This window comes from Phaenicophaeus curvirostris, chromosome 5 (assembly GCF_032191515.1).
Source record: "Phaenicophaeus curvirostris isolate KB17595 chromosome 5, BPBGC_Pcur_1.0, whole genome shotgun sequence".
Lineage (NCBI taxonomy): Eukaryota > Metazoa > Chordata > Aves > Cuculiformes > Cuculidae > Phaenicophaeus > Phaenicophaeus curvirostris.
The window spans coordinates 60,302,274-60,318,355 of NC_091396.1; the positions used below are offsets into that span (position 1 = coordinate 60,302,274).

The 16,082-nt window shown below is 43.5% G+C and overlaps 1 protein-coding gene across 9 annotated transcripts in view; it reads right to left on the reverse strand.

Annotated features, from left to right (window-relative positions):
* Nucleotides 1–16,082, reverse strand: part of CEP170B (centrosomal protein 170B) — a 59,677-nt gene that overhangs the window by 7,161 nt on the left and 36,434 nt on the right. For 2 of the 9 annotated variants that reach the window (XM_069858958.1, XM_069858955.1), the window contains 7 exons: nucleotides 14,625–14,813; nucleotides 14,322–14,430; nucleotides 11,180–12,952; nucleotides 7,699–7,843; nucleotides 5,059–5,218; nucleotides 1,178–1,216; nucleotides 476–619 (listed from right to left, as the gene is read on the reverse strand). In XM_069858958.1, the coding sequence (XP_069715059.1) occupies nucleotides 476–619; nucleotides 1,178–1,216; nucleotides 5,059–5,218; nucleotides 7,699–7,843; nucleotides 11,180–12,952; nucleotides 14,322–14,430; nucleotides 14,625–14,813 (2,559 nt within the window). Of the gene's footprint in view, nucleotides 1–475; nucleotides 620–1,177; nucleotides 1,217–5,058; nucleotides 5,219–7,698; nucleotides 7,949–11,179; nucleotides 12,953–14,321; nucleotides 14,431–14,624; nucleotides 14,814–16,082 lie in introns of all 9 variants that reach the window. The other 7 variants (XM_069858954.1, XM_069858950.1, XM_069858959.1 and 4 more) reach the window with 4 other exon arrangements.

Sequence of the window (16,082 nt, forward strand, 5' to 3'; positions counted from 1 at the left end):
ATCCTTCCATTGCTGCTTTACGGGCAGCTCTGACCAGCATGCCCATTACAGAAAAACAAGGTGCCTTTATTGATCAGGAACAACTGTTGTTGTGCTATGACTTCCTGCCATTAAACTATTGGTTCCGCAGACTGCAAAACTGATTTTTGAGTTTTTCTTTAAAAGAGCAGAGTACTGAAATAGCCTAAGTGGGCCCTGACAGTGAATTCCTCCTTGCAAACAACAAGCAACCAAGCCTCAGGTTTTAATGTTAATGGAGTTCTACACAAGAGAGGAAACTTGCAGTCACTATTGCCAAGAAGGATGATTCTGTTGGTCTTCTCTTTCTTTTTTTAAGCACTGTTTCTATACCTACAAATCAGGGCTCTTGAGAAGTACTTTTGGGTTTTTTTTTTTGAGCAGCTTAGAAAGAGCAAGTATGCATTCTGCACCTTAAAGTAACATTATGTATAAAGCAAAGGAAAAGGTGGCCTGCCTCTTCACGGTTTCTTGTCCTTGTTTTTCTTGAGGGATCCTCTTCTCTATTATCATTCATATTTTGGTCAAAATCCTTCAGTTCCACTGATCCCGGAGGCACTTTCTGGTAGTTCAGACTTGCTTCTGGAATGTGCTGCACCAACTTGGAAATAATGAGTAATGAATGAGTCATTAAAAATTAGTAGGAAAGGAGGCACACTGGCACTCAGTGCAGGTATTGCAGACTTTCAGGCAAGCCCCAGAGGAACACCGATTCATTTAAGTCTTGTTCAGACAGGTATATGTTCCTAAGCAAATTACTAGACTGCAGTCCTGCAAGCACCTACCCACTGGAGTCATCCTATGAAACTCAGTGGGGCTGTCTATAATTTTAAGACTTGAGCACATAGTTGAAAAGTACATCTTGGTCTTTTTTTAATTTAGGCTTTAGCTCAAAAAGGCACAGTTTTCCCATCTCTTATGTTTTAACATACCAATGCGACATTAAAGACACATTAAATTAATCAGAAACCACTTAGTAACACATGGAAGAGATGAAAAAGCAACACAAAACCACTGATAATGCAAATACTTAACAGGAAGAACAGAAAAGGCAAGACACCCACTTCTATTTCATTGACTAAAAGCCAAAAACTCTAAAAGAAGGGGAGGAAAAAACAGTGACAAGACAAACACAAAAATAATGGGATGGAAAGTGCACCTGAGATGGATATGCCAGCCGAAAAGATCTACGAGCAATCTGTGTTAAAACAGAAACAAAGAGATCAATGCTAGTGAATGGCTGTGACAGCAGGTATCAAAGAGAACATATATTTTGGGGTTATTTCAGGTTGAATTTCCCACAAGTGCATTCCTGAGGACCAGCACTCAGTGCCCACCCCCCTGCATACACTGAAGTCCATGGCAGTCCTGGTCACCAACCAGTTCTGCTGAGGAGGTCTCAGACAGTGCCCCAATTACATTGAAAGAGACTGTACTGAATGAAATCCAGTACCCTCCAAGGACAAAGAATGGGCTAAATATACAGCCCAGGAGGCTTTTTGGTTGGGAAACCATACAGTTCTTTAGAGGAAAACATATGCCATCCAAGGTCCAGGCTCCCCACACTCTATGCAATTAGCACTTTGGTTATACTCAGGCAGAAGGTGTGAGATATTATGGTCCAGGGGCACAACAGCCAAAATAAGCTTCTCTTTTTTTTTTAAGCATCCTTTCATAAAGTGCAGAAGTAGTAAGTTAGGCTCCTTGCAGCAGTGAAACAGCATCAGGACAGAATGAGATATTACTACAGTCCAGCAGTTTTTAGCATAACCAGTTAAAAACACAGCAAGGACAGCATCTGCTCCACCATCATCAGGAAATGTTCATATGTGACCTGGTCTCTTTTCATGCTTTCTCTTCTGTCACCTCCATAAACATTTATTCTTGTCATACCAACACTAGTACTGAGTATGTTAAACAACAACTTAAACATTACTGGGCTCTTAAGTTTTTTGCTACGTCATTATCAACTTTAAAAAAGATCAACCAAAAGAATTCCATACAGGGCTAAAATTTGCAGAAGTGGCCAGTGATTTGGGACAACCACTTGACTAGGCTTGCAGCAGCTGAGCTTTCAGTTTAAGTGCTCAGATCTGCAGAAAGCTGGGTCTTGCAAAACCTACACACCTCCAGCCCATGACATCCCCAAAAACCCATGGCTTTGGTAAACAGGAATCAGGAAGGTTTTGTCCTTGTTGGACTGTTTTGCTTAGTTTTGTTCAGGGTATTTGGCTAAATTTGTAGCAGTACTCAGCTCAGTATGCAAAGAATCTCAGTTATTATAAACTATGCAACTGAGGCTACAAAACAAAAAACCACCCCAAATATACACTGGGGAAACTGAAAACCTCCCAGGCAAAAGTCCAAGCCAACACTGGACCTGAATGGACAGAACATCACGAATAAGGTTTGAATATAAGGTTCCATCTTAACTTTTAAAAGAATACTCGTTATTTTAATCTTTAACCAATCTTCATAATAACATTGATTTAAAAAGCAATTCATTTGAGGCTGAGAAATGCTGTGCCACAAAATGGTCCAAAATGAAGCCTCTGGTACAGTATTTAAGCCTCAAAAGTAATTCTAGCATCAGCACTTATTTTTCCTGCATTTTTTCCCTGCTTTATTTGAACAGATATAAATATTCAGCAGTAGGACGGCATACAACACTGCAAGAGCCATATATATATATATGAGACAGTCACACATAGCAAATATTTCTTATCCACATATTTGCTTTTATCAGATGTTCCAATACATTACTATTATAACTACAGTAGCTGTTTCTCATCAGTACGTCCTTTCCTAGAATATTTAATAAATACTCTCAAAATTCAGTGCTTAGCGTCACATGCATTGATCCTCACATTTCCTAGAAACTTCCCTCCATTAAGCCAAAATAATTATTTTAGCAGAGATTCAGAAGCACCCAGGCTGAGGCAAGCATGTCTGCTGATTCTTGTCCAGTTCCAAAGATGTGATATGCGTTTATTAAACCCGTATCAGTTTATATTGCTGCCATTCATCGTAGAAAGTCCTGCTAATTTAACCTGTGCCTAGCCATTGCTAGCACAGTGCAGCTCCACTGATGCACAGCAGTGCTTTGGTTGTAACTGAAATAGTCTCCCAGCCACTGGCCATGCTGAAGTCACAGTGCTATCCAATCCTGTTTGGAGAGAGTCTAGTTAAAAGCCTTTACAGTGGTTTCAGACACCACTGGCTGAATACACTAAAGTTTATGGCTCCCGATCTGTCTTCATAGGCTCCTACCAGTGTTTCTTCATTTACATTACTCTTAAGATCTCAAAAACTGCTCCAGCAGTGGGTACTGCCAGCAGCATAACCTACAGCGTGACACAGCCCTACCTTTGCTCTCCTGGCTATTGCGAGGGGGCTCACTGGTACATCCTACCCAGCGCACAGCAGCTCTGCAAAGCCATGTTGGCAGAGAAACCCTCAATTCACACAGGTTCAAGCAATCCTGGCTTTGTGATCCTACCATTCAGCATTACAATTGTGCTTTCAAGCCCATAATTTTGCAGATTAGAAACACTGCAGCTTGCAGGCGTTATTCCTCTAGCAGCAGAAGGCACCCCTCTGCATGCATTCAACAAAAAGAGTAGGTAAGTGATTTTCTAGAAGGATGTGGGTGCTGAGTACTGGTCGTTGCCAATCCACCCACAGCAAATGTCTCATCTGCAAGTAAGGTCACCTAAACTGCTTGAAAAGAATAACACAAGGCAGTTTTGCAGGAGTGGCACTTGAAAAAAAAAGCAAAGCAATAAAACACTATCTCAGAGCCTAAAGTTATTGTGAAACATTTGTGCATTGTGACTCCAAACATCCCCAGGAATAAACCCCTCCCTGAGCAGGCTGCAGCTGACCTTGGCTTAACACAGGCACAGCCACGCTCACCTGATTTTCTGGGCATCTCCTTAAACTTATGCTTTGCACTTCTGTTGATGATCACAGCAGGGTTACAGGATTTCCAAGGATAAGTTTGATCCTCAGCTCTGAACTCTTGCTTAGGACAGGTCTACAATTTTCACAACAGTCAAAGACAACAGAAGGCCGAGAGGCCCATCTGAACAGCAGATACAGTGAGCTGTGTATTTTTAAGCCCACACTGGCAGTAGACAAAGAGAGAATTTCGATTTAATCAGCAGCAAAGGCAATTTTGCTTTAGCAGCTGGACCCTCCTGGTGACCTCACAGCCATGTTTGAGCTCAGCTGAGTTCCTGCACTGCGGCATTGGTGAGGCAAATTCAGAAATCGCCTCTCTTCTCAGCACTCCAGTGCAAACAAACTCTGTTACGTGATTCAGAAGGAAACCACAGCTCCACTGAAGAGCTGGAGGACAGCATTTCCCAGACTGCCTTCCTCCTTTCCCACCTCGCTGGCTGGGGAGTCTAGTCCTTGCCCTCACCTATCAGTACACAGACGGACAGAAGGGATTCAATAAACACCTGCACAGCATTTCAACAGTCTGGGCAGAAAAGACATAGCAGAGATACTAAATACACAGTTGATACAGAGTGTGCAGCCAGAACACACAGTCAGTGTCTTGCCTGAAATAAGAAGGGAGGCTCAGGCTCCCTGGTACAGCAGCACAGCACACTCACCCCCATCCTGTTCCTCAGATGCAAACTTCAGGGACCAATGTACAACTAGAGGCCACGAGATCCTTTGGAAATAATATGAGGGATCTAACATTCTGACACTAGGGCCTTCCTGCTTCCTAGAGGCACAGTAAGGAATCCCTCAACAAAAGCCAAACCTGTCCAGATCCAATACAGCTCTTGACCCATGCAGCCCGCTCCCACCTCTTGCAAGCCTGGATGTGGCACAGCGGGGAGTAAAATAAAGAGCATCCTAAATAGATTGCAGTCAATCTTTCTGCTGGTGTTTTTTAGGGGGACATCAGGTGAGGGTTTTTGATGCTGCAGGAACTAAGGATGCTGCCCTGACCTCCCACCACAAATGTACCCTGCAAGCTCGCTTGCATTCAGATGCAGAGATTTCTACTATTTGGGATCTTACCTCTTCTCTCGCTGATATGGTGGAAGCAGGAGTGTTGGGCACAGGGCCGAGGGAGGGGCTTGGTCCTGTCCCCGATGAACTCTGTGAGTCCCCATCTCCAGCAACATCATGAATCTCTCGAGCAAGGATGGCCACATCCTTCACCAAGGTCTGGCTGAGTCTGAAGCACAGGGCACACAGCAGAGCCATTAGGACACAATTTAAAAAAAGCCTAATCTCATACTCACACAACACAATAAGAGCAGCCACCAAAAGTTTGTATCAATTAGAACCTCTGCAGAGGGCAGGGAAAGGAGGTTTTTTTGGGGTTGCCTTGGCAGGTTGCCGAGGAATAATACGAACTCATTGAAGAGGAACAAAATAGAATCATAGGACGATTTGGGTTACAAAGGACCTTAAAGATCATCCAGTTCTAAGCCCCCTGAGGGTCACCTCCCACCAGATCAGGCTGCCCAAAGCCCCATCCAACCTGGCCTTGAACACCTCCAGAGAGGGGGCATCCACAGCTTCCCTGGGCAACCTAGGGAAGGAAGTGTCAACACCATTCTCATGGTGAAGAATTTCTTCCTAATGTCTAATCTAAATCTTTCCCCTTCCAATGAAAAGCCATTTCCCCTTGTCCTATCACTAAATGCCCTTGAAAAGTCTCTTCCCAGCCCCCTTCAGGTATTGGAAGGCCATTACAGATTCTCCCCAGATCCTTCTCTTCTCCCCAGCTTCAAAGTAGAGATTTGATAAAAACCAAATTCTAGTGACTACACACTAATAGAAAGTACTGGAAGCAATCCTTAACACTAAGTTCCTCTTCTTTTAACAGAACTTTGCCACATTTTCTTCTTGAGACTTCTTTCTTCTCCCTTAAAAAGCCTATACAAGGAAAAGCTTTTTACTACTTAAAAAATAAAATTTCAAACTCTTTCCTTTTCCTTTGTGGTTTATAGACTGTAAACCAAAGTACACCTCCACCTTCTTCAGAGGGGCTGAGGGATTTCCAGGGTAAACACAGCACACCTTAGAGGGATCTGGTTTTCATAAACCAAGTCTTGAAACTTCAAGCCCCTTGACAAGTGACCAGTTAATAATTAGTGATTGTAGCACTCTGCTCTAGGTCTCAAAACCAGTTCTTAAGTTTCTGGACTCTTGCTAGCAGAACTTAAAAAAAAGTCCCTTTAGACCAAAAGTAGCTGTCATGGTAATTTTGAAGAAAAGATGCTAAGAGAAAAAAGTAACCTTCCAGCTAGCTAGCTTCATCTGAAAGACACTTTCTTCTTTTATTTGAAAAAAAACAAGCAATGTAATAAAACTGTTAGTTCATCAAAACATTTCCTCAGAAAGAAAATGCATAATTGAACTAATAAAAAGCAGTTTGATCTGCCTGCTTAAAGTGCCCCCTATCTGTGCTGGGTTGGATAGAGCTGTCACCAAACACATCCATCATGTGATTCACTTACAGTAAACAAGTGGCATTTTCCCTTTTAACTCTCCCTGACTCCTCTAAATCCCTCCCAGATAATTTGGGAGTAGCAACGGAAATCAGAACTGCAATTACGAAGCAGGCTCTGTGACCCAGCCCTGCAACATGCAGCGCCAGACAAGCCTGACGCAACCATTTATTTATAGCTGCTGCAACCCAAAGCGTTCTCCCGCGCTAAGAACACTGCTAAGAGTGAAGCCAGCATCTCCCACACACACACACTTCACACGGTACAGGTAGTGCAATCTGGTCTGACACATCTTCTAGCAGCCTGATAACAATGTTCACACAAGAATGTCCTTACAGTGTGGCGAGTGATATGGGTGATGTGAAAATACTCGCCAAAAGCAGACAGAAGACTGCTTCCTCAGTCAAAAGTATTTCAAGTATGGCCAGTACAATGAAAAACCAGTATTTCTGGAAAGCTGGCATAACACAGTTGCATATTAGAGATGTCAAACCTCAAATGTCACTGTTTAAAAAAAGAATCTATTTGCTTTACTGCTGAGGTCCTCTAGGCAACCATCAAACCAGCAGTTCACAAAAGGTCCTGTATCCAGGGACATCAAGCTAAGCAACAACTCAGGAACTTTACACAGGGCCCAGACAGATTTTCTTGTTTGGGTTCACTGTGCCAAGCAAAGAGGTTTCTGCCCCACAGGGACTACTCACTGCTCCCTCACCAGCTTCAGGCAAAGGAGCTTCAGGCAAGCAGCTTCAAGAGTTTACATATACAGTCCTGCTAATCCATTTGACTTCCTCTGCAGAGCATTAGCACAGTTCACACCAACCAGTCTGAGCACACACAGTGTCTTCCAGCAGAAAGCAGAGATAAGCAGATGCAGACAGTTCTTTTGACAGACCTTGAGCTATGAGAGGAGACTCATCCACAGTCTGAATAAGAAACAAATCAAGATACAATGCCCTGGCACCTTGGCATTTTCTAGAGAGAAGGTACAACCAGCACAGCCTAGCAAAGGCTGTAAAGCTTCATGAAAACCTGTCAAGTCTGAACAAGCTTATGTTCAGATATGAAACAGGGAGGGCACACAAACAACAGGAGAGAATGCCTCTCTTTCTACCTCTGCACCTGGGTTTGCTTTGAAAACCAAGGAAAACTGCATCCATTTTGAACATGTAGGTCAATACATCAAACCCCACCTCACCTGGCTATTTCTGCTATCTCTGCTGTTTGAGCCATGAAGTTGTAGGGGTCAGGGTGGTCATCAAAATCTTCATCGTCATCCGTTTCTCTGCCACTGTGCTTCTGCTTGCTTAGCCCAGAGCCACGCATCCTCGGCGTTTGTGTCGCTGTTGAAGTATGGGAGCGTTTGTGTTTAGGGGAGCTGTGATTTGAGCCATATTCCTCCTCCGAAGTGGAAGTGTAATCTGAACCCTGTGGTCTCCGCCTTGAGGCTTATAAAAAATGAATTGGTTTCAGATTGAGGAAAGCAGTAAATAACTACATAAGGGCAAAAAGGTAACACAAAACTAGCCCAAGAGCACAAGGAAAGGAGAGATTCTGTGCAGATTTTAAGGTAAACAGCATGTTCTCAGAGCTCATTTCAAAGCTGAGCCCTTCTGTGGCTCCTATTTACTATACAAATTTGGAGTAGGAAATTCCAGTGGAGAAACAAAACTGCTGTGTTAACAATTCCAATGTAGTAAATTATTACCACAGACTTAGCTTTCCATGCACAGAAGCTCTGTGTGTAAGTAGCATACGCTTCAGACTCGTCATAGTCCCACATAGTCCTTTTCTAAGAAGAGCCCAATTTTCAAGCCTGCAGACACCTCTCCAATTAGGTGTGAGTACAAGCAAAAGGAGGGTGTTCAGAGTGAAGAACAGACTACAGTGCCTGGTGTTATTTGCAGAAGTCCACACCCCCACATTCACCTCCTGCCTCGCAATTCACCATTAATGGCACTCTACAAGAAAAGTGTTCACACAGTCAGGACCAGCTCTAACTCCTAAAAGCCTACTGGAAGCTACCCGCTCATCCCAACTGGTTCTGCAGATTTGTAGACACCCAAGTCCTCCTAGCATGGGAAGCATTGAGCTGTCCTTATTTGAGAATTGGTCTTCACTGCTTCATTATACTCTCTATGGATACCACTTCATTCCCTTCCATCCTTCCCTGAGGAATCAAGACCTAGCACACACAGAACCAGCCAAGTTATTTAAAACTGCAACACCTAAAAGCTTCACTGTGTTACCAAAATTATTATAACACTGAAACACTGCAAGGGGATTAAGCCAGCATCATAGATCATACAAGCAAAAATAACAAATTTGGCATTTAAAATGCAGGTAGAAATTGCAGATAATTACTGTATAGTGAAAAAGGTATTCCTAGTCACAGCTATCTCAGCCATGGCTAAATAAATACATTGGTTTAGGATTAATATATATACACACACATACAAAAAAATAAATTTGCTTGTATTCCATCCGCTGAGGTTTGGGTTTTTGAAGAAAAAAAAAAAAAAGAGGTTTAGAACCAACAGAGGTCATTCTGCCTCTGAACAGCAATTCTAAAATGAAGAGCCTGATTTTCCACTCCTGTATGCCAAGGGAAATCAGAATCAACTCCCTCAGTATCATTCAAATTACACTGAGTAATAAGCAGATTGTGAACACAGAGGAGTAGGGGATACAGTCCCTTCACTTTCAGAACTGGTAACTTTGACTATTCCGATGTTATCTGTGCCTTTCACATAAAGTTACTTCAGACAGCCTAACAATCCACTGGCATTTCTTATCTCATACTCAGATAGTTCACTCTATTCCTCTGTTAGTGAGATTAACTTTCTCCCACTGGGAGAGCTGGCAACTACTGTGGTTAGCTGAACACTTTAAGAAATCCTTGAATAAATCAGCCACATCTCCCTCCTTACTCTTGAGGCTTGACACTCAATGCTTTCAAGGGTTGTTTTATCACGCTAAAAAATGTCTTGGGGGCACAGTGCAATAGTTCAGTTTATCAACATTTCAATTCTGTTCCAGGAAAGGGGTGCTAGGTGTTCATGCACTACACCTATAACAGCATTAGTATAGGAACATGGATCACACACTTGGTACAGCACAACGAAGCACGAAGCACATTAGTATACTTAGAGCTTGTGCAAGGTCCACAATCCTATCAAGGAATTAGGAGGTTAGTATTTTAAGAGCAGCTAATTCAGAGAAAAGATTAGCGTCATCTGTTGCAAGTATGCACAAGGGAAGGTGTTAGCATGCTGCTACAGAGCCCTGGAAATCAAAAACCAATTCATTTAAATCAAGAACTGGCCAACACTTATTTTTCTCCAAACGATTTGAAGTTTGTGGCCCAAAGGCAGAGGGAATGCAAAGAGTGCCTCCTGTTCAGAAAACTGACCACATTATTTTGCTTTAAGTTCATTACTGCTTAACAAGTAGTCAATAATAGCATCATCTCAAAAAAGGCAAGAGAAGAGACTGTACGTACGCTTTTAGCTTATTCATGTGGATTACATGCATATACAAATGTGTAAGAAAAAAACTATCAACATAAAAGGGAAGCCGGATGCACTAAAACAATTAAATCAAAACAAGCAGCAAATAACATTTTTAGCATGCAATAAAAATGAATACTGCAAGAAGGACTACTTTGTATGAAAAGATACAAAAAGGTCATATTGAGAATTCTAGGACCCCCTTACAAAACACAGATCTGCTGAAAACAGAGAATCCCAGCCAAAGGGGTTCTCCCTGTCCCTCTGCCTCCCCCCATCATTCCTAAAAGCCTAAACAAACAGATCTGCGTTGCCAAATCCATGGTAGGCCAAGGGCTATGAGCACAGCCTAGGGCTTAGACCAAGGGTGTCAGGGACAATCTGATTATCAATTACCATCTCAGAGCTCTCATCTGCATTGCTAGTTCCCACCTCTTAGTTAAAGGCTGAGTTCAATATGACAAATATTGAATATTGCAAGGGTCTGTTGAGCACACAGCAAGAGAGCCTTGTGGGAAACAGCTGTGTACCTGCCTTACCTATGGCAAAATTCAAAAAAACCAGGCAGTATCAGGAATCTCTTTGGGCAATAAAAGTCTAGGATCCACCCACACATTTGCATTTACAGGAAGAACAAGGGAACAGCCTTCACACACAGCGACATTTTTGTCTCATTCTCCTGTTTCAGATGCCTTCAAACCTGCCACCTTGGACAACAGCTGTCACAAACACCTCTAGAAACTCTCTAGAAGCAAACTTTGAATTTTTGAAGTTAAAGAAAAAAAAAAAAAAGAACAGATTTCCTTGTAGCACTAGAAAGGCATTACATTCTATCTTTGTTAACAGAAAAATTACTAACATGCTCCTGTCAAATGCCAACTGGCTGTTCAGAAAACTAAGTCACTGGAAAAAAAAAACCAAACCAAAACCATAACTAAAATAGCAATATCCTCACAGTCTACCACCACAATAATATTTCCCTGCATATAAGAAGTGCTACACTGTCTCCAAACTCACAAGAAATCTCAACCTCCATACTGCTTCTTAACATGAACTTTTGTACTCACCGATGCAGCACTCATATTACTGAGATACCAATTCTTGGCAATCATGTGCAGCCTATAATTCAGGGAGAGGGGAACAGGGGAGAAACAAATCATTAAGACTTACTGGATGAGGAGGAATACTTGACACTGCTTGAACGAGTCCTGCTGAAAGGCTGCTTTGCAGATGCAGCAGCTGCTGTTTTCCTCGCTGCGGCTCTAACCTCCGAAATACCCATCTTCCGATATGGCTCCACATTCCGGCCAGAAAATCCTGTCCTTGACTGCGCCGTCTCAGAGTCACTGGGTACTGTAAAGGAACCTGCTCGTTTCCTCGGCATAGCAAGGATGTCCAGACGGGAGAGCTTCTTTGTCTCTGTGGACTGCTTTGAGCCTGGAGCAGCTGCTTCAGGGTTGGAAGCAGTTTTCTCGGTATCGACACATTCATTGTCTGAAGCATCTCCCAGCCGGGCACGACGTAGTTTTGAGGCCCTCGTGGGTCGTGGAGTGGACAAGCTGTTTGAGCGAGTAAGAACCTGCTGGATTTTCTGCACATTTGAGGTTGTTTTGCTGTGGTCCTCCTTGGTGGCCTGAGCCACAGGTTTCCTCCTGGGAACCGGTCGGGATACCGAGTGCTCATGGTCAGACACGACTGCATCGGGGACTGGCAAATAGGGCAAGCTTGAGCTTCTTTCATCATCTGTGAAGTCAAGTGACCCTCGAGTCCCAGCACTCCGCTTTATCTGGAAGCGTTTGGCGGTCTCTGTGTGGTTTGATGCCTCTGGTGCTTGCGTCTTCCGCTTCTCCGTCAATCTATCCCGAGCACTTGGTTGCCCGGACTGGTCTTGGATGGATGGTGTGGACGAAGACTTCTCCTTCTGCAAGCTTGTGACCGCTTTGCGTTTTGGGGCACTCGTTGGGACATTTTTGCCACTCACCAAGCTGACCGTGCTGGCAGTGTCCACATCAGAATCCCCTGACAAGGAGTCCTCCAGCTGACCAGCAGTATCCGAGGGCTCCAGCTGTTGGCTTTGACCAAGTAATTTGGCTTCCAGCGCTGCCAAGGCAGTTTCGGTGTCCTTAAGGAGAAGATGAGTCTCCTGACCGAAGTCCATACGGGTTGACCGAACAGCCTCTAAATCTTTAAGCAGAGGATGACTTGAAATATGTGGGAGTTTATTTTGAGGAACACCACTGCTTGATTTATCTTTGGTAAAACTTTCCTGTCTAACAAAAGATGATGTTTCCTTTCCTGCCACGCTTTCCTGATCTTGAGGAAGAGTCTGATGAAGGGAAATAACCACCTTCCCTGCTGCATTAATGTAAGCACTAACATCTTTGACTGGTGCCTTTCCAGGAACTGGTGTGCCAGCAGACTTGAAGGAAAACTCCTGATCCTTGCTAGTTTTGTCTCCTCGAGGATGGGACACACTCAGAGAGAGCTTAGCAGCAATCCCCACGTTGTTGCTGTCATCACCAATGTAGAATGAAGTAGGAACTGGCTCACTTACAGCTCTCACATTTGAGACCCGGGAGGTTCCTGGCTGCCGGCTCTCTGACTTTGTGTCTTCCCCCACCTGCTCTAGCATTTTATTGTTCTCTTTGTATTTCTTGCCTTTTTCCATGCTGAAGCCATCATCAGATCTGCTGGCATCGCTGAGGCTATCTGGATCCAAGTCTTCTTGGATGAAGAGGCGGCTGCTGGGATCACCGTAGGGCTCCACACAGTGGTCCTTCACAACGGTTCTCTTGGTAATCTCAGAGTAGGACTCCTGGCAAACCAGGACTGTGGGCGTGGGACTGTCTGATTTATCACTCGGTGGGAGCTGGGGAAGTAGGCGCCTTGTTCTCAAGGGGACAGCATTTTCTGGTTCCCCAGGTTTGGGGGCAGCACCGTTTTCTGAAGAGAGTTAAGTGGACAAGAATGAACTGTTTTAAACCTACCACTTTATTTTATTTAGGAAGAGCTTAATTCTGCAAAATGCAAGTCCACAAACGCACTCACAAGACATGTTTAGAACTAGGCTTTTATGTAATACAAGACATCAATAGGGCCTAGCTCCAGCTCAATCCCTCAGATTTATCAATAGAGACACTTAAGATAAAATCATACTTAATTCCTTTCCTGGATCAGAGTGCTCAACATCTTCCCTCTGCAGAATCTCAGATTCATTCTCCCATGATCTAGCTCTCCGTACAAGCACATACGTTTAGAGGCTAACAACACTGCTGGCATCAGTCTACCATAAATAAATCCACGGGAAGTAGACAAAAAGTCACCACTGCCATCTATTTAGTCAAATGGGCTCTATTGAAAGAACGGCACTTAAAACTGCATCACTGCATTTTTCACAGTACAAGTTCTCATATGATCATATCTCACAGAAAAGTCTCAGGAGAAAGAACCTGCAACAATGAAGAGGCTCTGAATTAGAACTTGCCATCCTAGTGTGGGTGGGTTTATTGGTAGGGACACACTTCATGGAAACTGCACTCTTGTTTCTTCCAAGCCAAGACTTTGTATCCAATACAGCCTTTAAATACCAGGATAACTGGTTATTTGATTATGGCAATATTTCAAATGTTCAGAGAGTCAGGTTCTCACCTAGTGTTAAAACAGCACCAGTGACCTCAAAAACATAAATTTCTTTTAACCTTTACTGAGTATGTCTATCACCATTGATGGCATGAAGGTAATGACAAATATTTCCAACCAAAGGGGGTGAAAACATTTACGAAAGCCACCCAAGTGCTGTTCTGTAAGCTGTCCTGCCAGCTATGATGGGAGCCTCACCTCCTCCTGCTTTCCTCCTCCCCTCCATCCTCAGTTTTCTCCACACTTCAAACATGCCACCTGACAGCAAACCCCAGAACAGCCCAAGACTCTCAGCACAACCAGACACAGGAGAGTCCAAGACAACTTGCAGAGGGCTTTCATCTGGCATCATAAGGCAGCCTGAAGAATCACTACTTGGTCTTGAGTGTTAACTAGCCCCCTAACAACCAATCTTTCTCCTTCCCAGGCACACTTTAGTCATGTCAAATGTAACATTAGAACTTCTTGGATGACTCTGAAATGCAAACCAGAGGTTCCTTCCATCTTTATTCCACCGGGAACGATTCACTCTGCCCTTCCAATCCAGAAATACAATTGCCAAACCAGAAAATAAGTCACAGCCAGACACACAGAAGCCCTTAATTCCTGATTTTCATATCATCCTGGCTTAGATTCAGCCACCTTTAAACAGTAATGTCAGGACGAAACTTACCTGCACCTCCATCACCCTGCCCAGAGACAGATCCAGAGTCTGAGTAACTGTCCGCAAGGCTCGCCCATCTAGACACCCACTTCTGACTCCCTTGAGATGCTGCAGACATCTACAACAAGGTGGGGAAGGCAGTGTCAGAAAGAGGGCTTGTAAATCAGATCCTAATCACAAAACCTCTCCTTTCATACACACATCACTCAGTCTCCTCAAAATGGAAATCAATCTATGCATCACATTTCCATCCAGACAGAAACCCCATCTACACTTCCACCATCCCAACAAATCCACCTGGACTGCCCATACCTGTGCATCAGCCTGAGACCCACTCACAGCTTTTGAGGCAAATGCCTGGAGCAAGGGTGACTTCTGACTAGTGCCATTTTCACTGATTAGATGCTGATGAGAACCGGAGTCATCTTTTTCACCTTTAATTATTGGTCTAAAGGCTGAAGAGATTCTGCAAAATTCAGGTGACTCAAGAACACCAAAAACCTGAAAAGATGTTTGCATGGGAAAGATTAAAACCCAAGAAAACAGGAAAATATTAGCCCAAAATCCAAGTCCATGAAGCATTAGTCACACACAAACTATGATCCCAAGAGGAGAAACACTTGCAAACGCGTCCATACAACTACATAAATAATTTTCTTTTCTAGTCCACAGTAGCAACTTTAAATATGCTATTCATAGAATCCCACTCACGCCCACCTTTTCCCTCACCTTTGTTATTTTGGTGTGTTGCCTTTAACAGTATAAACCTTCACTGAATATGAGTCCCTTTTCAGCCTTGAGAAATTTATTAGAGTGTCAGGAAAGCTATGTATCAGCTTAAACAGAGATGTGGAAAAATCTGGTAAAGCTCCATCTCCAGGGTCTTTCATAGACTATAGCAGCGAGCCGGCTAGGCACAGCAGCCCTACATTGCCATGTGAGGGCCTGGAAAGGATGCACACTAAGAGATGGGTGGGCATTTGAGCTAGCTGGCCGGATTCCCTCTGGAAATAAACAGCTTTCCTAGAGAGGTGACTAAGATTTACACCTCAGAAGGGCTTGTTTCTCTTCCCTGACTACAAGCAGTTCTGAGGGAGATGCCACCATGGATGGTACCTAGGCTGGGCAGAGATGGCCATAAAGTTCTTCACTCTCAGTTCTACTTAAAAGTGTGCATGCAATGGTGGAAGAACAAAAAGCAGAGTCAGCTCAAAACCTCAGTAAGTCCAGAATTCCTATCTTCTTTCTTCCTGGATAGAAACACTGAGATCCAGGTGTTCCCAAGTGGCAGGTCTGCACTGCACCAAATCTATGTCAGTTAGGAGTACAATGTGGCCAGCTTGCCTGCCCAAGTCAACACAGCTGCCAAGACAACTCTCCAAAATAACTGTATTTTTGTGGTTTTCTTCCTTGTATTTCCCTAGCAGAACTATTAACAATCTAATTTCAGGACTAGAGCCTTTCTGTGGCTTAAACATCCTGCCCTGAAAGCTTCCTATCACATTTCAAACAAGATGTAAGGAATAAGCATAATAAACAAGTGAGGGAAGTTAGATCTAGGCTCACACAACACTATACAACGTTCTAAAGCCAGGTTCAATTAAGGCTTCCTTTAAACTTCACCATCCTCCTGCCTACACTCACTAAATCTTCATAGCAACTTGCCAGTTTTGTTTTCATAATAGACCACAGATGAAAGCTAAACCTGAAAATCAGCCAAACTTTGGGTTGGTTTCCCTGCAGTTTGCTTAGTGGGTGGGTTTCTTGAAG